Source organism: Cinclus cinclus, chromosome 3, assembly GCF_963662255.1.
Source record: "Cinclus cinclus chromosome 3, bCinCin1.1, whole genome shotgun sequence".
Lineage (NCBI taxonomy): Eukaryota > Metazoa > Chordata > Aves > Passeriformes > Cinclidae > Cinclus > Cinclus cinclus.
The window spans coordinates 57,024,504-57,052,470 of record NC_085048.1 but is presented as its reverse complement, the minus strand read 5'-3'; the positions used below and the strand labels follow the sequence as shown (position 1 = coordinate 57,052,470).

At 39.2% G+C, this 27,967-nt stretch overlaps 1 protein-coding gene across 1 annotated transcript in view; it reads right to left on the bottom strand.

Moving 5' to 3' along the window:
* Positions 1-2,906: 2,906 nt before the first annotated feature.
* Positions 2,907-27,967, bottom strand: part of MTHFD1L (methylenetetrahydrofolate dehydrogenase (NADP+ dependent) 1 like) — a 137,888-nt gene continuing 112,827 nt past the window's right edge. Inside the window, exon 26 of the mRNA XM_062488866.1 lies at positions 2,907-2,996. Within this exon, the coding sequence (XP_062344850.1) occupies positions 2,907-2,996 (90 nt within the window). The remainder of the gene's footprint in view (positions 2,997-27,967) is intronic.

Below are 27,967 nucleotides of genomic sequence, written 5' to 3'. Positions count from 1 at the left end.
CTTACGGAGCAAATATTACTTTTTCTTTATTTCTATTTCTTCCTATTGGCAGACTTGTCTCCATATCACACTTAATCTGGTGCTCTCTGCAGACATCTCCTAAGGAGACAGTTTCAACTTTCTCAGTATATGAGTTGGGCAGTATAATTTAAATAGGACAGTGGCCAGGAATGAAGGACGAGCCAGATTCCTTTGGGTTCACTTCTGTGTATTAATGTTTCATTTTTTTTGATAGATCATGTTGGTCCTACAGAGAGATTGCAATACTGTGTGTCCATGTATTGGCTATTTGTCAACAAAGTAAAACAGAGCTGATTTCTATGGTAAGTTTTTTTCTTCTATGATTTCTTAGAACATGTTCAAATGACTGATGTGAAGTGGTGAGAAAAATCAGAGTGGGAAATGACACCCACCGTTTCAGCTCAACCAGAGCCTCACACAGCATCCTGAGAAGCAGGATCTCTGCCTGTATCTCTTTCACAAGTCTGTTGAAGACATGTATTGCAGAGTAGGATATTAACTGCACACTAAAACAACTGTTCTCAGCTCTGCAAGCATGTTTATAATGAAACATCTGCAGCTCTTCTACCAATTTCAAAATATTTTTCAATTAAAACATCTTAAAGATCTGAATCAGCCCTAATGAGCTGGCAAAACACCACATTATTAGTAATATTACATCACACACTAAAATGCTGAGAAATTCAAATTAAATTAAAAAAAAATCCTTTGATCTGCCATCACAGAAACAAACCCACAAAGACCTCAAACTGTAGTATCACCTACAGTGTGGGTTCACTTCAGTGAATATGTGAAAACAAAGAATACTACTAAACTTCTCCACTGAATGCAGGGAGTAAAGACTACATGGAAATATTATTTCTCTCTCTTCTTCCAAAATTAACAGTGTACAATTCTAGCAAATGAACTAGATGAATTTTAGAGCTAATGACCACTTGACTACCTTGTGTGGTGCTCACAGGGTATTACCATACTCTCAAGGCATTTATTTAGATTGTTAAAGGTAGGAACACAGGGGAGCATGTGCCTATATTGATGAAAAAAATACATAATTTATAGATGTATAGAAATGTATAGAAAAATACATAATTTTTTTCTTTAAAAGGCTTAAAGCTAATGAATCATTCATCTGTCAGATGCCAACAAACAATACCTCCATAATGAAATAAAAATAATCTATTAATAGTTGGCTATATATGTTATTTCATACCTATTATGTTTTTGTGACTTTGTTAGCATTTCTTTTTATATCTGACAAAACACCATCACTTACTAAAAGCCAAATTTAACATTTTCATTTCATGCACAGTTTCCAATGAAAGGCCTTCACAGTTGGAACGGAGTATTTTGTCTGCTTAATTACTGTTGTTCTTCCAAATTCACCAGTCCCTGGTTTGGATGGATTTGTGTAAGACTAGGCAGTAAACACCCAATTAAGCAGACAGTGTGAATCTGCATATATATTTTACATTAGGATTCTACAGTCATTCCAAATGATTCAGAAGCAATTACATGGCTGAGACATGATGAATCCATATGTATGCATGAAGCTGTCAGACATATCATGAGTATCATAACAGAAGTGGGATATATGCCAAGGAGTGGTATGTGCAACACTACCCAGCCACGGAATAGTCAGGGATGGTTTGCATACAGGTGATTACCTGTGCATGCAGGTTAACTTTCAAGCTAGGTGCTTTTTACTTGTCTTGACTGGGACACACAAACTGGCAGAATCTGCTCTCACCAGATGCTACGTGAATATTGTGGAACTCATGTGAGTGTGTGGGCAAGTGAACAGTTCACTTGGTCTGGCTGGGTTGTGCAAACCTCCCCCTTCCTCTGAACAATCCATCAAACCACAGAAATAGAAAATGCATAGAAATGTGGATTTTTCTCAATCCACAGTAAGAAAGGATTGCTGAAGTAGGGCTGAAGCACCTGGGCACATCCACCTCAAAGCTGTGGCTGATCTGGGGTCCCATCACAGTCCTATTAGCTCATAGTAATAGTGTTGTTCTGTCTTAAAAAAGAAAAACCCTTTTGCTCTCCAGACCAGTCTACTGGGGGAGAGAGCTAAGTGATGAAAGGAGAGAATCCCATGACAGGCACACATGGTTTGTTTCAGTCAGGGTTACATTCTCTCTTACTCCACTTATTATGTTAAAAGGTTAAAATGGAGTAGCATGAAATATTTTCATAACATCTTGTATTTTTAAGTGAGGAACATGTGCTGCACAAAATTAAAGCAGGACACAAAGAAGATTAAGTACTTAGAGAAAGGGAGGATGTGGTGGGGGAACTGCAACCTTCTAGGAAAAGGGAGAGAATCCAGCATGAAAAACAGGCTAAGAGGACAGCTTTGTGTTCCTGAAATGCTTATTACCATTTGAGAGAGATGACAGTAGCTATGAAAACAAAACATGAAAAAACAAAGCAGAGCTCATGAACAAACTGAGAAATGCTTCTGTGATATCTAGGTAATGACACACGCACACTGCCACTGTGAGTGTAGTATCAAAGAGTATTTCTTTTGAGGTGAGTAACATGACATGGTTTCTTCAGACTGGCTTTTACCATAGCCAAGAGCGGTACAGTTGCAGAGCTGGCTCCTCCTGATGCCAAACTGACAGTGCCAGGAAATCCAAAAGGCACCATTAATGGACAACAGTAAAGTGCCAGTCACCATTCAGCAAATGAGAAACTCATGTGATAAATTGCACATTATGAAATACACCCGCAAAGTGTCTGAAATCCTTATTGAAACTAGAGCCTAGATAAACTCCTGACAACCTTTCTTACACACATACTAGGCACAAACATCCTCCCCCAGGCTGGAACATGAAAATAAAGGCTGTTGACTGACCTGAATTTGGATGTCACTCTCAAAACAATCCTTTCACTTCCTCTGTGATGGGGTCAAGGTCAATGTCATAGAAGCACGACCTTGTGGGCAGCCCTGGCATGGTGCTCATCTGTGAAAACAATGACATTCAGTTATACTCCTGCACCTGTAAGCAGATAATCAGTCTACCCTTGCATGTAAACCTTAGATTAAGAGAAAGGTTGGATTGTTCAACACAGGCTCGACCACAGATGTGATCTTTACCACATTTTTTGTTTCTGTTGAAAATGTCAAACTTGGTACTTTTTTGATGAATTTTAAGTATGAGCTTCTAAAAGACAAGAAAGAGAAAACAAAAGCCACAAAATACAGGCTAGCCCAGCAACCTAAGAACAAGTTCTATAACAAAATGAACACACTTTGGGACTTGCTTGTTCCTCAAAATATTTATCCAGAACATTTATCCATTTATATCTCCTGAAAAAAAACCAAAAATAAATCACACAGCAAAGGCAAAATATGCAGTTGTCTGAATTTACCCAGTGATATGAATGTGTTGAATTCAGACCTCTCCCAGAGAAAACCAGATTACAGAAGCAGAATTAATCACAACACTTACCTAATGTCAGGAGCAAATTGAAATAGTTCTACTAAACATACAGGAATTACAGCTGAATCCTAATTTAGTAGTTAGAATTAACAGGCTGAGATAGAAGCTAAAGCAACCCAATTATCTCAAACTATGCATAATTAAGATCCTGATCTAGCATAAGACACTAGCATCTGCATACTTTTAAACATGTCAATAGGAGCTAAATGACACAGTTAACTACAGCTCTGCTCAGGGTTCTCATACTATTATTTGAAATTGGCATTTTTAGCAGCAATTAAAGGCACATGACTGACATGGAAATCTTGAGGTGCCCTGCAACAGTTCAAGCCCCTTTAAATCAGAGGTTCCCCCATTTCCCAACTCCCTGCCTCAGGACTCTTTGCTTCTCCTTGCAAAGGAGATGTCTGGAGAGCAGGTTTGGCAGAATAATGCTGGTGTTTGATCTGATTAATTTTCTCCTGTTTCAGCCTCTTAAGCCAGGAAGGGCTTCCCCATTCCCAGTGCCACCACTGGCACAGTGTGCCTGTGGGGCAGTTTTAAAACAGGACTGGTTTGGATCAACTTGAGTCACTTTGGATTCACGCCCCAAATATCTCACTATATTTCCACTAATTCAAGGAACTCTAAAAGCAGCATTTGGGTTTAGTGAGTCCTTAAACCCCTTCTGTATCTTTACCTCGTAAGTGGAGAAAGTGGAGTATGCCCCTGCTATAATAGGCCCTATATTAATACCTAAATTGATGAAAGACCTTACAATCTCTCAAAACAAACCTGGAGTTCAACTTCACTTGACTGTTTGTTGGCTGAGAGTCTTTAAGCATTAATTTTTAATTTGCTGGATTTTGAGGAATAAACTTTTTGCCAGGATGAGTCAGCAGAGTTCATGAAAACTGGTGGTTAACCTGACCACAGGAGGTAACCTTCAAACATGGCTGTGTAGGAAAAAAAAAATTACACTGGCTTGAGTACCAGAAACACTCCAAACACAATAATCTACAGAAAGGGTCAGATTAGGGTCCGTCTTCATGAGTGAGCTGAAGGAGCTTGCTTGAGGGGGGAAGTTTCAGCCTGGGAACCCCTGGAAAGATTCTGCCTTGGAGCTGCACTCATCTTACTGCAACCAGCCTTGTTCAACGCACTGAACTGATGCAAAATACATGTTTTTGTGACCAGGGTGGGTTGGTAGGCTGATGAACTAAATCTGTTTACCACATGACCAGACCATCTCCAGCCCCAGGCTGTGCAGGGGGAGCAGCCAGAGTCCTCTGTGGCCAGACATCACCTCCAGCTATCCAGCAGTGAGCTCAAAGCCAGGCAACCTCCTCCCTCCATCCTCCCTAATTCCCCAACAAGCACAGCTCAGCTACAGTGTCTTCTCTGGCCAAAGGCAAGCCCCAATAGGATAATTGGCCTCCAAAGAGGAAAAACTTATGACCACCATCCTAGCTGCTCCAGAGTGCCACACTTACAGGTCCCCCTCGTTCTGTGTTTCATTCTGTCAACCTGACCTGCTGCATATTCAGTGAAGGGGTCAGGATCTCCCTTATGCTTCAGCTTTGCTCCAAACACTCACGTAATGATAATGGGAATACAAGCAAAATGTAAAGACCTCCCCAGCAGTCTCATTCACTCCAGAGAGTAAATGCTGCTGCCACTTCAGAGGTTAATCCCATACTGAGAAAGGGGGAAAGGTGCCTTGGGAGCTCAGTACTGGCACAGCCATCATCTCACTTGAGATCTAGCTCAGGGGAAAAACAATGCAACAAGCTCTTCTAGTGGCTCAGTACATTTCCTCTGTTTTTAAATTGAGTCCTTCCTGATGTTTTGTTATGGTACGTAGTAGGGTTAAAAGACAAAACTGTCCGTTTGCCTCTGACTGCGTGACATCATTTATTGGCTGACATTGCCTTGGCATCTTAGCTAAGTACTAAGTACTAAAACACCTTGCTACTATTCTTTATCCATTGGACAGGGTAGTTGAGCTACTACATCATTAGGGTTCCTTAATTATTTTCTGTCTCAGATTCTTTCCAGTTTCTGAGTTAATGTTTGACAAGGAACTGCCTTAATGAATTACATCTCACTGGGAGGGGAATGAACAAATTGCCAAAGACAACTTTCTGGTTACTTTGTGTATGACAGTTCAACATCTGAAAACAAACTCCCAAATTCCAAGGTTTTTTTATTTTTTAACTATAACTAATTTAGAGGAGGGGTTTTTTTTTGTTGTTGTTGGTTTTTGCTTGTTTGTTTTATTAAATATTAAATACAAGTCCTACGTATGTATTTTGTATTTTGGACTTGTGTTTGTTTCTTTTTCCCCTTCATAGGCACAGTTCTACATCAGTATAACTCTACTGTATTAACTACTGTTAATTATTTAGTTATTTAAAAAACATTTTAAAAATTGAAAATATCAAACCAGTTTATTGCTGGTTTGGGAAATGCAACTATTCTCATATTGAAAACTGAAGTCAACAAAAGGGAATAATAGGTTCATTTGAATTAAAACCACTGCTGCATAAAATGAAGTACAAGGCAAAAAGAAAACCTCCAGAAGAAAGACTCTGGGACAAATACTTATGTGATTTACAGACTGAAAATCAACTATGTACTGTCATTTTTCACATGGCCCAGACTTTCAAACAGGCAAAGCCATGTAGATTTATGATCATTACTCTCTGCTCTCATTATCTGTACACACAGAGGTAACACACAGAAGAATCTATCCCTTTTTCATTACTTCAAGGTCAATAGGAGTAGATGGCTGGCTGGCAGAGGAGAGTACTACTGATTATTCCCTCTCCAGCCTCCATTTCTCTCCTTCAATCACAAAGGCAGGAAAGAAAAGAGGGCTCAGTTTGCTGTAAGACTGCAGCAAGGCTTCACCTGACAGGCTTTCCACATGGCTGCAGGCTCAGGATGATCCTCTTCCCTCTCACCATTTTCCTTGATGCTGAATGAAGGCATTAATAAGTGAGTTGGCCTTTACTCCAGCAGGCATGATCCAGAGGGATCCCTCTCTCTGACCTCAGTAACCAGAGCCCAGATTTTTGTGCACAGAAGGGGAAAGCCAACCATCCTCTGGCTGTAGCACATTCTGTGTCTGTACAATGCTCAACAGAATACCTCACCTCTTCAGAGCTTCCTGAAATAACTAATTGCTAAAATTACTTCAGTTTTAAAACTCGAAAAAACCAGAATGAACAATGAAAGAGAAAATATTCTTAAAACCTAAACTGCTTCAGTAATTAGCAGGTATGTACAGCATGAGAAAAACCCACAGAAATTTACAGACATACAGCAGCTTGCTTGGCATCTCATAAAATATACATCCTCTATATACTGTCCAGAGAGCAGTCTAATATAACAACACTCTCCACTCTGATATGATAATATTTGGGTTGCAGATTGGTAGCTATGCAACATTGCACAGCATGGCTGTGAGAAAAGAACAGGGTAAGAAGTGGAGAATGACAGTATGTTACTCACCAAAAATCACAAACTGGATTTAGATGGCTGAAATAATCAGTACTTAATTTGAACAAAACTGCTACTATCATACTTTTCCTGGGAGAAGGAAAATACAAAACATAAGCTTGGTACCTTAAGGCTTAATGCAATTCATATGAATGCTTCATGCAGGGAAAAAAAGAAAAAAAGTTATACAAATAATTTAGGAATTACTAGGAACTAGTTTCTAGGAACAGACCATTTTCTCTACAAACTGTGCAACTGTCTGAATCAATTGCAGAAAGATGATGTGAAAAATACAATGCTATTTGTTACGATGGCATTCTCTGTTTAGGAGGCAAGAGCAGCAAGTCTTACAGTCAGCTTATCCTAAGGATCATTTATGTTCCTGGAAATGCACAGCTGGTGGAAGATAAAATACAATTTTACTTAAGAATGCCTGAAGGCTACTGTTATATTAGGCATTTACGATCCTCCAGAAGTTTACTTACATGACTGAACAAAAAAACCGTAATGAGCTTCCTTAAAAAATGGAGAATGCCAGTTATTTTCAAGAAAGCCATATCAAAGTGTTGCTCCACACCCTCTCCACAAAGGCAGTCAAAGTTACTGGAAGAGTAACTAAGTTTCATTTAAACTACAGTTACGTGTTGACTTGCAATTTGAGTTGACCATGAGATCTACATAACATTTGTACACAGTCAAGCACCAAGACTCAGCTAGCCAGGTTTGTCGTGGTCCCACGAAGAACTCTGCCACTTAGCTTCCTTTTTTTTATCATACAAATACCTATCAGTGATTGACATCCTGCCTTTGAGCATGTATTCATCCATATATATATATATATATATATATATATATATATATATATATATTATTTTTTATATATTTATATATATATGAAAAGATCCTAACAGAACCTGAGATGCCTTAACAGGGTTAGCACAATGGCACAATTTGCAAAACAGATGGTCCCAAGGACCGCATCCAACTCATGTTTAGTGTCTTTTTAACCTATAAGACAAGAAGTGTCTGTTTTACAGGCACAACATGGTTTCTGTTGAATACAGAATGAAAACCAGAGGACTCTGTACTTAACATAAAGTATGGCAAACAACTCATTAGAAAATACTGAAAACATCAGCAAATAGGTTATTGAGGAAACCTCCCTATTCCATGGCTTACGGAGTTAACATTGTGTTTGACAAGAAATGCAAGTAATTCACATTTTTGAATTGTATCCTTTTGTTAATTAAACAGGCTATTGCAACTCACAACCATTTCAAACTTGAAATACTGCAGAAAACAGATGTTGTTTCTCAAGAGAATCCAGCATGCACATGACTGCAGACAACTCCTAAATAAAATCTGATGGGATGAATTGCATATCCCACACTCCCTCAGCAAGAAACAATACAAGAGGAAACTCAAGAGATTTATAAATAGTGCTGTAAACCTGTATGCATTATGGTCAACGTGCCAGAACTTGTTGGAATCCTGAGGCACAGCACGAAGGAGCTACACTTCAGGTTTTCAATAACGTTTCCTAGTGTGAGTTAGAGCTCTGGAAGACATATCCACCACCAGAAATTTGCTCAACTTCAGTGCATCTGTCAGTCTCAGGGCATGCAAAGGTGAATGGAATTACTTTCTGAAGAAATCCTTCCAGGTCTCCAGTCCTGCCTGCCCTTAGGTGTGCTTTGAGTGCCAATTACTCCCACTGACACGTGTGGTGCTGGCCACGTGCTGGAAGCTGGCAGCAGGGGAACTGCAGCCCATGGAGCAGGACAGAGAGATTTAACAGCAACCTCACTGCACTGCATGGCTGTAGAAGTGTGTGCAGATCTCTTTACTGGATCCCTCATAGTCCTTGCACTCTCCATTTCAAACCTACACTTGGAAATACTTCATGACACTATCCATGCAATGAGGGCTGTGGGTAGGACTACAGCACTCTGAAGCAAACAGTGCAAACACTTCAGGGAGCAGTCACTTATTTCATCTTCAAACTGGACTGTCCTACAGCACACAACGGCACTCAGTGTGAAAAGGGTACAGAAAAATTAGGCAGCATATAACTAAATATTTCCAGGATCAGCTTGAAGTTTGTTCCACAGAACTGGAAAATTCACTTCAAAGGTAGCCCAGGTTTTGAATGATGGAAAAAAATAATTACATGAAAATAACAAAAGAGAATAGTTAAGAAAAGAGCATTCCCCTTCCCCCCTCACTCCTCCCCCCCATTACAAGAAGAACATCAGATTGAAATGTCCAAAACAAAGAAATGCACAATATAGACCTCATCTCATCCAACCACCACGTGTTACAGAGGGGAATTATACCATACCAAACTGATACTCAAGTGACCTTACACCACCTCTTAAAAGCAAACAAAGCTCCAAATCTCATAATAGGAAAAGCATATGCATAATGGAGGCAAGTTCATGCTTCCTTCAAAAAATATCAACTTTTACAAACTAATAAATTCAGTTTTGGAAATGGCAGTGTCTTTTAAAATCTACTTTAATAGCTATGTTATGATTAAGAAAATATTATCTCATTGTTTTTCATTGCCTGAAGATATCAAGGGTTTCTGAAAGTAGCTAACCAATAATCTTTAGTTAGTGTTTAAATAATATTTTATTTTTAAGTTTTAATGAGAATTTGCCAAACCTGATGATGGTCACGGGAGCTGGGGAGAGTGAAGATCATATTTCCTTCTCAGGAAATCTTTAACAAAAAAGAATCTTGCTGCAATGTCTAAGAAAACCACAGCAAGAAACTAAACACATTAGCAGCTTTCAAAATGGTTAAAATACTGTTTGAAAAGATGCTGATGCTACCCCAACATACGCTGTAGTATTCCTTGCAGTAAACAGCTCTTTTTCACTGGCATGTTGACTGATACCAGGTGGAGAAGTCCATCTGGCATCAATTATTCTATTATAATTTTCTCTTACTTTGATGTTTTACACATTCTTGGCTATTGTTCGATGTTTGTGAAAGGATTTACAATAACAAAATGTATGGATACTGCTCCTCTGCTCTCAGCATCTGGATGAAGTTATAAAAGTACTGAATATTGATTATACAATCTGAATTGGCCTTGCTGCCAGGTGCTCAAGTTAGGCAGAAGCAACTTGTGCCCTGCTACATCCTCTGAAGGATTACCAGGATCCAGTAAATTACTCATCTTGAATGGAATTTATCTGAACCCAATAGTGATCTCCTGGGCACCCCAGGGAATAAACAAAACCCACACCATGGTCCACATCTGTCCAGTACAGCTTTTGGAGAGATCTTTGGGTGCATATCCCAAAAGAAGCAAGGGATTTCTTGGTGAATCACTCAGTGTAATAGCAGTGAAACTCAAATGCTGCTGTTAGTGATGTGCTGGAGTACCAAAGACCCAGAAAGGACATTTTTTCTAGCTATTAAATAAAATATTTGGGAATAGACGTAATCCGTAACAGAATGTGCAATTTCCCCAATTAAGTAAAATATATATGACTGAAGTTCCTCTTGGCAGAGTTCTCTCAACTCATTTTCAGCTGAGAATTTATAAAGCCACACTTGAAGCAGAAGAAAATGGTCCCCGTTATAACAGCACAATGGAAACAATGTATTAAATTTTAAGTGAAAAACACACCTCTCTGAGGTAGCACCTTAGATGGTGTTAGCTGAGTGTACTATACTCTATACAATCCACACCATGTTTCACAGAGTATTCTGCCCTACACAGGGTAATTGATAAACAGAATACTACAAAAATGAAAGCTACAAAACCCAGCTTAACCAAACAACCCCTCAGAAAAACAAACATTCATGAGGAAATGAAGGGGTTGAGAAAAAAATGAGGACTACAAATTCCAGGTGACTTGTTCCAAAACACTTCCTTCATCCCAGCCCACTCAAATCCATTTCTAGAAGTAATTGCTCCCTTGACCAAGGCTTACATCCTGATTTTCCTTTCCCCCTTGGGCTTTAGACAGAATCTCTGGCAGAGGACTCTTGCTCACTGCCTCTTGTACAAAATCACCTCCTCATCCAGAAGAAATATTTTCCTGCCGCTCAATCCTGATGTCAAATGCTCCCAGGGCTGTTCCCATTCTTGAAAAGTCTCCAATATATCAGACAGTGCTGGAAATGAGCCTCTGAAGGAATAAATCCAGAGGATAAAGGCATTTTTCCCAAGTGCTGTTTCAGCAACAGGAATATTTAAAGCATCTGATGTTCATGGGTACATAATTCTCCTGCTTTGTTCAGTGTTCAGGTCTCCTGGTAAAGAGGAGGTGTCCAAACTGTGCCAGCAGCTCAGTTTCTATTGAAAACAGAGCAAGTTTTGTGGTATTTGGAGGGGAGAGATCTTGAGTCACCCATCTCAGCTTGTATTTGCCTTGTATTTGTTCAGGGACTGGGCACCCTTCATTTCCTCTGAAAGCTCTTGGTTTTGTACCAAGTGTGAAGTTAGAAGTGCTGCTCTGCAAACTCTGGGAGCAAGTCACACTTTGTGCTGCTGATCTTCACTACGACATTTTGGTTAAAATCTTCATAACTTTGAGGAAACCTCAATTACAGCCCAGAAACTGGAGATGGTGGCAGCAGTAGACTGTGTGGAGGAAATGTGTGTGCTCAACACGCAATAAACTTTACCCTTCTCAGCACACCATACTAGAAGAGCGTGAGGAGCATCATCCAGTCATTTCATGGCAAATTGCAACATGGAAAAATCAAAAAAGATTGTATAACTGTGGTGAATAAAAGCACATTAAGCTGCTTTTATTACTAGCCCTTTTGGTTACAATTAACTGGATCCACTGATACCTGAGTAAGTAAAGTTTTCCTAGAAAACATCCCATCAGACAAAGATGATGTGTGTGCATACATGTATGTACATATACATGAGAAGAACTGCTTCTTCTAAAGAACATAAAGGTATTATAACAAAGGACTCTCTAACATTTAAAACTGATTATTTTTAACTGTTGAATTGCCAAACTGGCTTGGTCTCATTACTTGATTTAAACCAAGTGCCAGTGATGACCTTTGTGGTATCAAAGGGTATTACATTTTTGGAAACCATCTCAAAGCAACAGAAGTGGAAAAAAGTGTTAGAGGAGGTGACGGTACTTTGCTAGTCCCATCTAAGTAGACATGATCTAGTTTTCAGGACTGAGAAACAATAAAAGCTAGGATGTACACTTCATGGACGCAGTTCTGTTTTCTGGTCTGTAGGTATCATGGGAAGTGTCAGAAAGAAGAGCCTGGGAAGTTTGTCTCTGAAGAATGATCAAGCATGGTGGGCACCAACAGCCACTATCACTGTACTGTCATCATGTACAATACAAACCTTGATTTGTGAGCATCACTAACCTTGTTAGTTCAAGTTTCTATATCTACTTTCTCAAGTCACTTGTTGTTTGGATAAACAATTTAAATTATTTGCTCTTTACAAATGAAATTTAACTAGCACACACTATTTCATGACAGACTGAAGCAAACAAGAAATAGACAATGACAAAGAAGCACCTTATATTGTAATTTTGGATATGGGTGATTTCTAACCCTACACAGTTTCACTCTCCAGACAAATTGCTGTTTTGATATGCTTGGTCAGTGCCATTTTAGCTGCACTGAAGTGTTCAAAAGCTTTTCCTTTCTATTTGTTCATAACCCAAAAGATCAGAATGGATCCATCTTCAGTGGATGCCAAATTGTTAAACTGTCTGCGTAAATCAGATATTCTGAGTCACAGTTCCATCACAGAACTCTGGCATTACACACTAATTTAGTGTGTCCTCTAGAATCATACCATAATGTACTGTAGTCCCCTGTGACAAGAAACAAAATAGAAAAATTAGGATATTACTTAGATCAGCAATTTTCCAACCACTATTTTAAGAAGTCTTCACAAGGCTGCTAAGAAAAGCAAACTTTGAATAACTTATGCTGGAGCTCACTATTCTCCTGGAAAATGGAGGAACACAGAAATACTTTGAAAAAGGCTGAAAGCTACTGACTTGTGATGAACTCAAGCATTCAGAAGAGCCAGCTTCTTTGTCAGCCATCTTAACAGCACTGATAGCTGTAAGGAGAAAGGAAAAAATTCTAGCTATGAATGTGGGACTTAACTTTCTTATGGTAGTACTGATTTTCAGAGTTTCTTTAAGAAGATACCAAAACCCTAATTTCTGTTCACTGAGAGAGAGCTACAAGTTAACAAGCAGTCAAGACAGATTTAATTGTCAAAGGAAATTAAAAAAAATGTTAACTGATGGAGAGCACAGTCTTTATCCTACAAATGCATATGCTCACATAACACAATAAAGACTTACATACTTTTTATTTATAAATATAGTTCTTCTAAAAGTACTTACACATATGAATGAAATACTTCAAGTATATCTGGGAAATAAATAAAATAAGATTACCACTTTAAAGTGTTAGATAGGAAGCAGAGAAGGTTAAATGATTTGCCAAAAGGAGCTGAGGTGCTGCCAGGATAATAGAACTTGAAATTGGTAACTGATTCTTATCTTAGTCTGATATAACTGAAATTTAAAAATAACACTTAATGCAACATCTTTTTCTATTACATAATGAATGCTGTATCAGCATTTTTATACAACTTTCTCAATTTCTCAGAGTTTGTTCTCTATGAACTTGTGGTAAATCACTTCTCTAACCACAGTTTATGCAATAAAACAAGGGATAACAATTTATTCACAAAAGCAACAAAAATGTTGCCAAACCATCTAATTAAAATCAACTCTATTTGGAAACCCATTTTTTTCAGTCTGAAGAAGAAACCAACCCCAAAACAGATGTTTTGTGGGTAGTATTTTTCCCAAATCAAGTATATGAAAGGACAAAAAAAAAAAAGGGAAGGCAATGAATTTCTGCATCCCAACACAAGTTAGCACAATGGTTTTTTTTATTCTGACAAACATCTAGTACAGACACAGTCTATGGGAACTTCCTTTCAAGCATGAGAAAAATTCTAAAAGTGCCGCCATCATGGAAAGGTTGTAGTGCACATACAGAGTAAATCCTAAAAAAGCAAAAAACAAAAAACCCCAGAAATCCCTCTAATGCCAAAGTGAATAAACTAGCAGGCAAAGCCATAAGCTTTATTTACTCTTATGAGATATCCCCTCAACTCTTCCTAATCAAAACAAGGCCAGTCTGTAATGAACTTTCATTTTTGGCAAAGAAATAATTTACAACTCCACTGTTCAGCCAAGGCATAACAAACACAACTTGTAACACATCCACTAACGTCCAGCCTTCTTCCTTCCCTCCTGGCAACCCCATAAATACAGGTCCCCCCAAGATGGCACACCAAACTCACCTGAAGAGCTGCAGTGCCCCAGCAGTGCATTGCTACCCACCTGCCTGGGCGCCTTCCTTGGCACAGAGGCTGCTGGTAAGAAAAAGTGCTCTCCCTTGAATGCAGCCATAGGTCCTGCTGCAATCTCATCAGCAGATTCCTCTCCAGCAACTGGAATTCATGTAGTCATTCTCATTTGAAAATTGCTTGCTGTTTATTTGTAGGAAAAGACTGCTTTATCTTTAGTTTCACATTACATTTCTCAGACTGTGAGAATAAATACTGACAGTAAAGCTATTTTTAAATTGATCTTATTTCTGTGAAAGTTATCAAGAAATTTAGCTTTCTTCTTTTTTTTCCTGAAAAAATTAAAGAGACAAGGAGCTTCAGAAACTCAGAGGGAGCTTATTTGTGCTGTCACAAGCATTCCTTGATCCCATTCTGGATAGATTACCTGCAGAGCGCTTATTTTCCATGTCTACTCTCTGCATCACATCTTTACTACAGCTGCCAAATAAAATGGCATTGATGTTCTTTCCTACAGTCTGGAGCAGAGCTCTACAGTCAGCACAGCTCATTCAGGGCCTCAGACACAAAGTAAATCTGACATATGCAGTGCCAGCACTGTGATGTTTCTCTCTGGTGCATACAGAAAAGGCTTTACTCTGCTCCCTGTGCACCACTGGATTTTCTCTCTCCTTCGTTTTCCTTTTCCTGCCGCTTTGCTGCAACTGTGCCTGAGCCTGCAGGATAGTGCAGAGCACGTGCCTGGACACAGCTGAAACACAGGAATGAGAAAGAGCTGTCAAAGCTAGAAGAGGGAGGGGAGTGTCTATATCTACTTTGCTTTATTTGTTTGTGAATGTCATCTTTCCATCTTTGATTCAGTCTAGTAATAAAAGCTCCCAATGCCTTGCTTCCTACATGCACGGAGCAGCAGGGTGTTGGATACGCACAGAAAGCTGGTGCAGTGTGATCAATGACTACAGAAGTTGCATGCTTTAAGTCAGCCAGAAGGCAGGCAGGGAGTGTGTTTGTCCCATGTCACAGCAAATGTGCGTGTCCCGGGGTTTTGTCTCACGCACGGGCTGGTGCCAGATGCTCTACGGAGAAAAGCTGAAACCATGGAGGTTGACAAAGCAATCTCTGTCCAACTTGGGACTGGCTGATAGCTGAAGACCATCAGAATCCTTGAACGCTATGCTTAGCATTTTTTCCAAATTACTTACTTGTATTAATTACAACTCTGTATATTGTTGGTGACTATAACCTTTCAGAAGTCCTGTTAAATTCTTGGACTCAGTGGCTTTCCTGTGTTAATGACTTCCACATTTTAATCACATGTGAGAAAGTATTTCCTTCTTATATAGAAGTATTAATATAAAAGCCTGGCAGCATCTTTTCACAGGCTGAAAATATTTTTAATGAAAAACTAGTTTCCAGGCAGTATGGAGACGGCTTTAGATAACCTTTAAATTATGCATAACACCACAGGGACATAATACAGGTATAAAAGCTAGTCTATGAAATTCATAAGACTTTGGATTTACAGATACAAGTTCTATATGAACCTGACAACTCAAAAATTCTTGGCTTTCTCAGTACTCCAAATATTAGAAACATGGCAACATGTGAAGAGTCTTAAAACTGTTTCTGTGAAGAATGATCCAAGAAGTTTTAATTAAATGGAGAGAAAGTGGTCAAGTTGCTAAAGAATAGGAAATTTTTGCCAAATTGATTCAGGGATAACAGCAGAGCTCTGATAACACCAATCAGCTCTTATGCACACATTTTAAGTCAGCAAGACTTCGCAAAATACTACATGTCACACTGTGTGCAAGCTGATATTTAAAACCCAGTTAATATTTTGTTTTCAAAAGGGAATGGCCACATATTAATGTGCAGCTGTACGGTTTCTGTAACATTCTGCCTTTCAAGATTACTGTCTAGATACTCACCCACCAATTCAAATTTTAGCTGAAAAAGGAACTTTACATGAATTTTAATTTTTGTGGGCTCCAGATGATAATGTAGAAGTAACCTGGGTTATGTATGCCTAACACACATAACTTTCACAACTGAAAATTTCTCTTTCTTGTGAATAGGGTTGCATTACTCCTCCAGTTATGACTTTTTAGTTTTAACAAGCCAGCTGAAGTGGCTGCAATGTCACACAAATAAGGATATTTACTTTTTTGTGGACCTGATGGGACTACTGGGGAAGGTGATGAAAAGCCTGGAAGACACTGAAAAAAGCAGCACAGGACAGAAGGTCATTTCTGGGAGCATATGTTTGTTCTAAGTGCATTTACAGATGGATGCCATACAAGGGGAAGCTGGCATTTAACAGGTAGTTCACTCATCCATTTCACTGTCACTGAGGCTACTATTAAAAATACATATATAAAAAGGAGTTTCAGTGAGAGAGAAGGGAAAACAATGACATACCCAGGGCACAACTCCAAATAACACAGGAGATGTTCTGTGACGTCCTTATTACTCATTTCCTCTCGTCAGATTTTGACCCTTGCCTGCCTCATCCTGATGATTGAGACTTATGGTCCCTTTGCTAGTGAAGACCCCTTAGAAAGGAAACAAAAGGCAGCCCTTCACATTGCTGCTCCTTCAGAGAGGGCTGAGGCAGGCAGGGCTGGGGGCCCGGGCTCCTCCCCAGGGCAGCAGTGATTTACAGCTTCCAGAGCACGGTCCCTGCACCCAAACTGCTGCCAAGAGGGGCACGTCTGCAGCCTGTTTGACCACCCCATGGTTCACCAAAGGACTGCACAGCTTTAGGACTGGCTACCAGCAACGACAGTGGGACTTGGAGCAAAAGCTGAGATAGACACTCCTGCTATCCCTCCCTTAGCTCTCGTGTCCCAAATACCTCTGTCAGTTCTCAACCCTGTTTCTGGACAACCACTTTTTTTTCTTATTTTTCTTTTTTTTTTTTTCTTTTTAGAGTGATGTAAAGCAAAGTGAAAATACCAGAGGCTTACCTACAAAACACTAAATATAGCGAGCTGTAACCACTGTGGAGCTGATTCACAAGCAAATCAGATGTTGCTGCACTCAGGGCACTGCCATTCCTCAGAGAGACAGGGGCTGATACAGCACCAGCAATGTGATATTCATTTGTAGACACATGTCTGTCAGAACCCTAAATCTCTTACTATATTACCTTTGTGACTGATATTATGTGGGTCTGGAAATAATCAAAGGGAAGTCAGTTGTCTTGCGTTTGATAAAATGTAAGAATTTTTCTTACTCAAATGTCAAAAAATATTAACATAACTTGTATTCTATAAAGTGGAAAGACTCCAAAACCAGGCAGTGTTCCATGTACCTGCAGTGATAAGTGGAAGAATGGTTAGCTATAATGTGGATCTATAAAAAAATAAAACTCCCTTGTAAGTTCCTTTTCCATCTGGGAGAATACTGCAATTCTCCATGAAAAATGCCAGCAGTGTTTGTCATGCTGAATTTTCCTCAACAGTATGTATTTGATTCTGAATCAATCCCACAGAGAACAGCAGACAACATCAAAACAGAAGTCTTTAATTGCCCCATAAAATGAAGATTACTTTAGACTCCTAAAAATGAACTTCTATGAGTTTATCCCTGGAAAATGAAACCACTCGACGTTACACTGCAGTTATCTGGGATTCATCTCATATACTACTATATTTTTTTAAACTTTACTGGAAGTCATATTGAAAGGCCTACAAGAAGGCACATTTTTGGATTACCATGGCTTTTGTGTCTGGGAAACAGAATTTAGAACATATCTTTAACAAAATGGTCCATTTGGCCTAAACCACCCAAGGAAAGCAAAAAGTTGCTTTGCCTTTAGAAAACGCGATTTCAAATGTTTTCCAGTTGCAAAAGTAAATGTAGGCTGGGCTAACATTTTAGAGCAGATTCAGTCTACCTAGAAAAAAGCACTTCTATCCTGGAATACAAATGCTTGCAGACATTCTGTTTAAACTTTGAAGGTACCTCATTCCAGCATGACACGTGCATGTGTGTGGTAGGTGTCTGAGTCTATACACACCAGATCTCTCATCATGGTCCTCCTCACTGGGGAGCAAAGCAAGTATCCCAGTTGTGCCTGTTTTGTAAAGTGCATGTAAAGCATTAGGAAATGGCATTTAAATAATTTGAAATGGTTGATGACATTTCCTACAGAAAAAGGTGAAAGAATCTGTTCTTACCACAGACTCTTCAGCAGTGTATTTGTCAGTAATATAACGAAGTGTGGTCACTGACTGACACAGCTTGCTCAGCTACCAGGTTTCTTGTGGCAGATAGACTTTCTACATTCAAATTATGATAACCTGCTGAATAAGCCAAGGGATGTGAGCTCTGGAAGACAGGCCACACTCACTAAAAGGTATTTTTAAATGGTATTATATCAGTATATCCTACCAGCAAGTTATCCTAAAACAGATTCAAAAAGAATCCAAAGTGGCAACTCAGCAATACCAGCAACTCTCCAGTTCAGTGGAAACACAGCTGTGGGACTTGATGATCCTTATGCAACATGGGCATTTTGTGTTACTGAACAACTGGAGCTATTAGGAAACCTTATTTGCTTGTGGTCCCCACTTTTTAATGCCCACCTCTTAGGGATTTGTGGGTTGTAATGCCACCTCAGCTCTTTCTCCTGAAGGAGCCTTCTCTCTCTCTCTTCCAGAGCACAGGCATTAGAGCAATTTTTATTTTATTTTTGATTGAGTGTCTGGGAGATGGAAGAGCAGCGACTGCACTTTGGAGGCGCTCATGTGATGTCATGTGTTTGATTTTATATTTTTCCTTTTCTACTGGCTTTGACCACTTGAAGAAGCTTCAATATTGCTCTGAGTATCTTTCTTCCTCTGACACATAATCCTTTACAGATTACATGTCTTGTTCAACAGCATGGGGAATATTTGAAGCTATATATCTATTTGTATAGCTCTGCCAGACATTCTTCCTATGTCCTTCCTGTGCTGCGTTTGTAATTTTATCTGTCCTTCAAAAATTCAATTAAGGGACTGTTAATAAAAATAATTAAATTAGTCCTCTGACAATACAGAGCAGCACCACACAGATGATATATTACCAGTTCATGATGGTGCAATGAGAAAGAAGCAGCAAAATACTGGTAAGTCTCTTCTGCATCCCTCAAAATACCAAGGAAGGATGCTCTGAAGTGGCTTGTTAGAAAGGATGTCATGTGATACAGAATGCGAAACAGCTGCTGCTTTCTAAGTGAGGCACAAGGGAAGCTAAAAATAAAGAAAGCAGAAAGGTAAAATGGATGAATCCTGGATGTCTTCTCCTTATTCCTAATGAAAATAACTCTCAGCATTTTTTTGAGAAACAAGGGTGGAAAATATACAGAGGAGGGTTAAGAAAGACTATGGATGAAAACACCCAAAGGAGGATCCAAATAATGAATAAACAAGCAAACAAATAAATAAATCTGCAGCATTTCATCACAGAAATAATTCTCCAACTGTCCAAAGTGTTTTGTTTTCCAGCAAAGATGCAAAAATCCTAAAATGCATGACACTGTGTATTGACATAACTTTTTTATTTGATTCTATTCCAGCACACATCCAATATACTGGGGTGGGGAAAAGAGATGAAAGGAGGGGGAAGGATAAAAGATACCCTTACAATCAGGAAGGGAACCACTGTGAAGGATGAATAACTTATACGCCAATCAAAACAAATGCGAGTAAACACAGAGGAATTTTATTTCCATGAATGCTTACCTGTTGCTTCTTACTCTAGTCAAAACGTACAGATTCTTGACAATGTAACCAATGTGTGAACATTTCTGAAATTTGATTGAAATTACTTAATTTCTCCTGAATATGCAAATCCAGAAGTGGAAGAATCCTTAATTGTATACTACAACTAAAGGTGTGTAGTGTGCAGGTAATGGGTATGCCCATGTGTGTGGTTAGGTATTCCCAGTATTCTGAATGCCTGTGAATGAAAAGTTTTCTTGTCAAAAGGAAGCTAGTTAAAAATAATGGTATTGCTGTTTTTACTCAAAATTTTCTGTGAAGTTTTCCCGTCTTGCTCACATAAGCCTTCTGTTTATGATTTTAATTTATATGAGACTTCTACTTTATTTCTTTCTTTTTAAAACCAGCTATCCCAAAGCAAAATTATGAGTGACAGGCTGAATTTACAGGGTTGACTAGGTTGAAATGCTCCCACCATTCCTGGCTTGCTGCACCTGTGGTTCACAGCACATTAATCACAGTGTGTGCTGCAGAGCCTATGCATGTCCCACCTCTAGGTTCCAGCACTATTAATTGAATCTGGGGATGCAGCCAAACAGCTTAAAACTTTCCCTTTCATATACAATGCAGTACTTTGTCTTGTTAGGACAGGAACCTTGGGTGAGCTTGCTCAGGCACTCTGCAGAGAATTAGCACTAGGAACAGCGCGTGGGCTGAGTTTGCCCCAGCCTGCCCTCCTGAGACTTACAGCAGGACTGTTTCAGCAGCCACACTTCCCTTTATGGCAGGGCCTTCCAGAGCATCCAACTGCAGAAATGTAACCTGTCTGTGAGGCATGGCTGTATCCAACACAGCCTTGCAGGGAAGTTGATCCACCCCTCTGGCACTTGTCCTCTCAAGATGAAAACAACTTTATTCTAGAGTCCAGTGAAAACCAATAAATTTTGACACTTCCATGCCACTCTTCATACTGTCTATACAAAAAACCCGTAAACTAATACGGAATATAAATGTGCCAGACCAATCAGAGTTGATCATGCACTTCAGACAAGCACGTTTCAGCATTACCTGTCACCTGAGTTGCCAGCAAGCCTTGTTTCTACTTAGCTCAAGAAGAGGACTGTGTTCAGCACAGCACCCATTCACAGCTAACCCAAGCAATGTAAACAAGGAAGAAACACTGTGCTTTGAGCTACTGCTCCTAAAATGCTTCAGAGAAAAAGGAACTACAGATTTAGGGTTGAGGAGTGAAGGGGGCCTGAAAATCTCAGAACTGGGTATTTCAAGAAAATGATAATCAAATAATGCCTTTAAACACCGTCCAGTACAGTTACATTGTGAGAAACCAATTAACCTTCTTTCAAGTATCATAGGATCTAAGGACTCATTAAATCAATTAATAATATGGTACTTCAAGCTAGTTCATCAAGTGCTATTAGTAGCACACTGTGTTCTACCACAGTTCCTTTACCACTTCCTTACAGACTAGTATTGAGTATCAACATTTTTGTCATTTGGGTTAAAAACAGGATTATATAAAGCTGTAACCTAATGTTACTGACACTGACTAAAAGTTATGGACAGTAGTAACTATAAAAAATTATAGAACCACCACAAGCAAAGCAATTGTTACTAAAACAATTAGTAAAACACTGAAAGCACTGATTTTACAGCTGCTTTTTCCCTGATCCACTTCAGGTATAAATGGAAAATTTCATCTGAGCTCTAGTCACACAGTTGCAGCCTGTTGGTTTGCTGTGGGTAACCAGCAATAAATTTATATGATCAAACCCACTGAGACACAACTGAGATAATTTTGATCGTGATGCAGGAAAACAGCTAACACAAATTTTATAGCTTTCAATAATCCTGTGTGCTTCACAGACCAGTCATATGAAACTAATAACTGATGATGAAACTTTTTATTAAGGAAAATCCTTGCCAAAGTGAAGGAAGATATACTAACTCAGAAACAACCACGGGGGAAAACCCTCCACTAAAAGCATTTTAAGCCTGAGACTGAAAAGAAATGGACTTCATAACATCATGTGAAAGTAGAAATACCCATTCAGTAGACAGGAGGTGTGAGCTGCCTTTTCAGCAGCACAGCTAATATTCCCCAAAACCAAAGGGAAGACTTGTCCCTGGCTGCATGTTGGTCCAGAAACACCCTCCTCCCTGTTGTTCATTGTACCCATGCTGACAATACCCAGCTCAACATAACACAAAGGTGGCAAAGCAGACCCACAGTATCTTTGGAAGCAAAAGCTAGTTATATATGTATATATATTTATGTATAAATGTGCCATTGAGCCAAAGGGTATTCATTAGGCATAATGCCCTGCTCATGGGCATCCTACCAACGTTGAATCCACAGGCAGTCCTACCCATGCCCACTGTGCCATCCATTGTGCCATCACAGATCTCCATGCTGCACTCCACAGCATGACATGGGTTCCTCCCACTCCACAGCCTAGTAAGGTACTACCTTCAACACTTCTCAAAAGCATCAAAAAGTTAATCAAAGGAAAGAGTTAAAAAAAAACCTAAATGCAGAGCTTTGGAGAAGTTTGTGCTTTAGTGATAAGATTTTGGCCATCTCCTTTCAAATCACTGATGTCTCTCTCACTGAGTTACCATGATGCTAATTTGACAAAATTTCTCTTCAATTCTGCACTCCAAAATCAATATAGCAGTGGTTATAATTTTTTTTCCTTACATCATATACTTGCAGTCCCACTCCATGAGCTGGGAAACCAAATAAGAAACCAAAGAAAAAAATGTATCATTGCCAAATTGGAAGGACACTAGTAAACAAATTCTTGAAACTATCACCTTAAAAACAGACTTCCAAAAGACTTAGAAGCTTTGGGTCAGTGACTAGACTACAGATGCTAATCCAAAATTGGAGTCAGCTTCTGAAGCAACCAAAATATGCCTATCAGACTTCCAGGACCACACTCCTTCTTCCCCTGTTCTCCCCATAAAGGCACATATGCCTGCCCACTTTCATGTCTAATACCTTGGCCCCATTCCCAGAGCAGTGTGTGATATCCTCCTTCCACTCTTTAAAGATGTGACACAGAATCCAGCTGCAACTACACTGAGATTTGGCTACAAATACCATGTGCAGCCTATCAGTTGCTGGAACTTTCATTCAGACATACATAGCAGAGAGTTACAATAGCTAAATAAATAAATAAAATATTGTACAACAGTAAAACCAACCTACTTCCTTACAGAATTTTGCAAGCTTCATATGAATGCTGCAAAGTACTTTGTAAAGGAGAATCACTGTAGGAGTCATAAAGAAAGAAAATGGATGGTGATTGTGATGATAGGACCACTTCCTTTGTCATATACAGTTTTAAGAACTAAGAACGGTCCATTCCAGGAATAAAGCCCCAAAGTTCAACAAGAAGATCTCCCAAGCTTTGACATTCAGATACCTAGCTATCCTTAAAAATAATATTAATTTTATTGTCATTAATTCCTAGCTTTGTAACACGTGACTCTATCTATGCTGCTCATTACAAGAATCAGTTCATGTGTATGCTACCAAATCAAATTTCAGTAATACCTACTTTAATTTCATGAGCCTTTGGGGGGCTGTGAAAAATATTTCAGCTGGAGAAGAAGCCAGAAGAAATCTTGCTAACTCTCAGTGTTAGCAAGATCCCCAAACAAGATGCCAAGAGATTTGCTTCTTAATTGCACTATGCAGTTCCTTTGACTGGCAGCCATCTCCTTCCCTGCCATTTTTCAGCCATCCCAAGAGAAAAATTCATACTCTTCCTGAATTTGTTGTCCCATGACACTCACTGGAGGCTCAGCAGCAGCAGTATGTGCACAGCTGTAAAACATCTGGCACACAGGTGTACAAAATGGCATTTGCTTGCTGTCTGGCTAGTCACCACACATTTTTTGGAAAGATAACAGTTATTGTGCAGAAAGACAGATAGTATTGTTGTGCTCACTATTGTAAGTTACATTTATCTTCAAAGGTGTAATCTACAGGGCAAGGTGGAAGAATAAATGTTAAAAAAGAAATTTTATGGAAGTCAAGCATGGTCCTCCACGTTGGTACTGATAATCCAGCTTGGATCCAGTTTTATTTCCAAGGAGCAAGTGAGTGGGGCTGGAAGGCACACTTTAAATAAATCCTCTGACACTGTCTGAAATGGAATGGGAGCAAATGCTTTCCACTGCCAGCTTGAACTTACAAGTTAATGCCAGCAACATTACAAACATTAATCTTAAATATAGCACCTACGACAGACTAAACACAAATCTCTACAAAAGAAGACTGTATAAAAGCAAATTTGATATACAAAAGGCAGCTCACACAGAGCAAAGAAGAAAACACATTGCTTTCAGTATAAGACATTAGATATTTGGAAAAAAAATACATAAGAAAATGCAATCAATGTCACATTTGCCAAAGGTGTTGATTGGACAAAACTGCTGACTCCAGAGTTCTACTTCAAATAGTACAAGACAGACCTGTGTGGCAAAACTGAGGAGGTAACTCATGCCCAGTGCCTACCATGAGCAAGCAGACACGTGTGAGCTTTAATAGAACAGGTGCAACACTAGCAATGAAGATTTTAACATGGACAGATAAAGCCACATTCAGAATCCCTCAGCACCTTGCACTACAACTGGAAGCTGCATCTTCATCACTGGCACCACTTGGGTATGCCTTTGCTTACTCACAGTACAAAACACCTTAGATTACTCCTCATGTATTGGCCATGGATGTATGGTTGCTCGTGTTGTGGGCAAATGGCAGCAGCACCTGCTACATGCTTCTTCATACCCCAGGAACTCATAAGGAAACTTGATGAGACTCTGCTGGCACTAGGGCTCTTCCAACCTGAACCAAGTTTTCAAACAGCAGTCCAAGGAACAGATTCTCTGATTTACAGTCTGTGGAATATAAATTACCTGCTATATTTGACATGTCAACATCATGACTCAGCTGGCAAACTCAACATTTTTACCATTGCAGAACTCTCACTTTTCCTCTGCTCTTACCCTCTTTCTGTTAAGAAAGAGCATATTCTACAGTAATACAGCACCAAACTCCCAATGTGGGCAATTTACACAGGAAAAAACAACTGTAATCCAACCAAATTATCCAATCAATGTTGAAACCAGAAAACACTGACTTGACTTTTACATTCACTGTCACACCCAACAAAATGTTTGCTTTTTCTTTCTATGCTAACTTTCTTCCGAAGGTTTTCTCCCCAAAAGAAAAGGCTCATCACGTCTCTCAAAAGCCTAGGGTTACTGAAATGAAATGGAACAAGTATGATTAGATGGATAGTCATAAAGACAGGAAACATGAGACAAGCATTTTAGAAAGAAGGGCAAGTCTTTATTATAAATCAAAGCTTTCCAAATGTTTCCAGCACCAAAATGGGTTGGCAGCATGAGGTGATAGGTGCTTTGGCAGAGATAAAACTGACAATGTGAAATGAAATATGTGTAGGTTATTAAAACAGGGAGCTTTGCTGGTAGCTGGGGTTTGTTGAAATTCTAATCAAGTTTCCAAAAAGAATTCATATTTCGAGTTAGAAAGGGATGCCTCATCTATTGGCAGAAGCTTTTAATTAGTTCTGAAAACGAATGGGTGCAATATTTTTCTTTAACTGATGTTATGCAAATGCATGCATGTTTCAGTTTACCTGTGCTTCTCCAGACTTCATACTTCCCTATCCTTGCTGCTGAGGCACCTGGAGTCAGTGAGCAAATGTCTCCCATTTTGATACTCAAACAGCAATTCAACTGTATCCATAACTCTTTATTTACACCAGCTCCATTCTCTATTGAGTTATCAGTACAGGACCAAACCCATGTTATTGGCAACTTTTTCATTCAAAAAGTAAATGCTAAAGATTTACCAGGAGAAGTGAATCTACTTTTCGTCCTGCAAACACTCTGTTGCTAAGTCAGAGGCAATATTCCATGAGCATCATTATACCCTAATGCATCATCCACACTGTAACAACATTTCATAAACTATTTAAAAAACAGGCTTTGCAGCTGCATGGCCTAGCGAGTGTCTCATGGGATCAGTACACAAAATGAAAGCAAAAAAAACACCCTCAGATACTACTAAAAATTTCTGCTGGAAAATACAAAGATTTTGTTTTCAGTTTTGGTGAGAGATTGACAGATTCCTCCAAAGGACTGCAGATAAGCAGGTAAATTTTAATTTAAAACTTTGTCCTGGTTTACAATACAAGATATATATTCTATTACCATCTGAGAAGGGTGATCATCCTTATCTCTGTGGGAAGTATCTTCTGTTAATGGGCCATTGAGTCCTACTGTATAACTGATAAGATTACATCATCCCATTGGGAGATGCTCCAGCCAGGAGGACGAGCCAAACCTTTCCTACCTAGATAAAAACTGAGGTTTAGAACATCAAAGACAACCTTTTTCCACTGGATTCTAGAGGAAGAACTAGACTTTTTCCCCACATCATCGCTGGACCCTTTGGAGGAAAACTGCACCAGCACCCTGACTGACAGGGTATCAGGTTTTATTCTGACTCTGTCAGTGGTTTTATTTATTTTTTTTTAATTGCATGTATTTTGTTTTTTTCCTTTTTTCTCTTCCCTATTAAAAATTGAATTACTGACTTGAAGTCTCACTGGTTTTGCTTTTCAAACCAGTACAAACTTTTAAGGTGGATTTTTTTTCAGCTGTTTATTGGCTTTCTTTTTCTAGTTACCATAACTTTTTACTATTTTTTTAAAAGTAAGTGAAAACCCAAACCAACAACTTACACCATTCCTATGTTCAAGACCATGTGAACATCAGAGAGTGGGAAGAGTTAACCTGTTTATACAAACATAAACAGGCTGTAAACAGTACTGAAGAATAGATACTTAGTGCAAAAATTAACACAATTCTGCATTACTCACTTTGACCTCTTTCCTACCCTGTACTTAAGTCTCCATTCTGCCCAGGGGCTCCATCTCCTCTCTGGAAGAAGACGACTGGAAGGGGATGAGACTGGCCCTAGGCACAGGTACACATATTCATGTGCAGACTGCAGCCCTGCCCTTGCTCATCCATGGCCAAAGGGATGTTCCTGTGGGACTGCAGGAGCTTTGTCTTAGTCCCGTGTAAACTAACTTGGGACTGGCCATCCTTCTCTGATGTGATAAGGTTGAATTTCTATACACATTCAGGTCAGCAGCTTTCTAATATCTGCACATCTGTGGCATCTGCCAGTTAGCATGTGGGTCACTAAATGTGCCCTGCACATTAATTGGTTAATCTGTGCCTATGGACATATTTTGGAATAAATATAACAAGCTTCAACATCTCAAAGGATTTTAAGACTTGGGTTGCACTGTCATTCAAACAAGGCCTCAAATGGCACAGACTAGTGCTAGCTTGATGTCCAGAAAAGTCAGGTAATTTCCCAGTTGTGCTGCTTTTGATGGACAATTTCCTTCTCATCCGAGTACAAGGATTGTACCTGACTTGTGCCTCCTCTGTGACATGTCGGAAAATTAGTGATGAAAAGCACTATGAAAGACATGGCATACTACTGCAAATATATCACATGATAGCCTATCAAAGGGGAAGAATGGCACTGCAGATTGATTTTGAATAACACATTTGGGAGCTGCTAAGATATCCATTGCTCAGTAAATATCTACTGCCTGTCTGCCACTGACAACAGATTTTGTATCCATTAATGAACAAAATACAAAATACACTTTTTGCAGCCTTTATCTAAGTGTATGTGAATTAACTTGTGACACAAGCTAAATAAGCTCTTCAAAATATGTAGCTCCCCCCCAAACCAGTCTCTTTAATGTAAGGTCATTTCTGACATACCTTATTTTCTTTCATGAATGCCTGAAAGCATAAGTAGGTACACTAAGAAATCCAGAACCACTTTTACAATTAGGTAA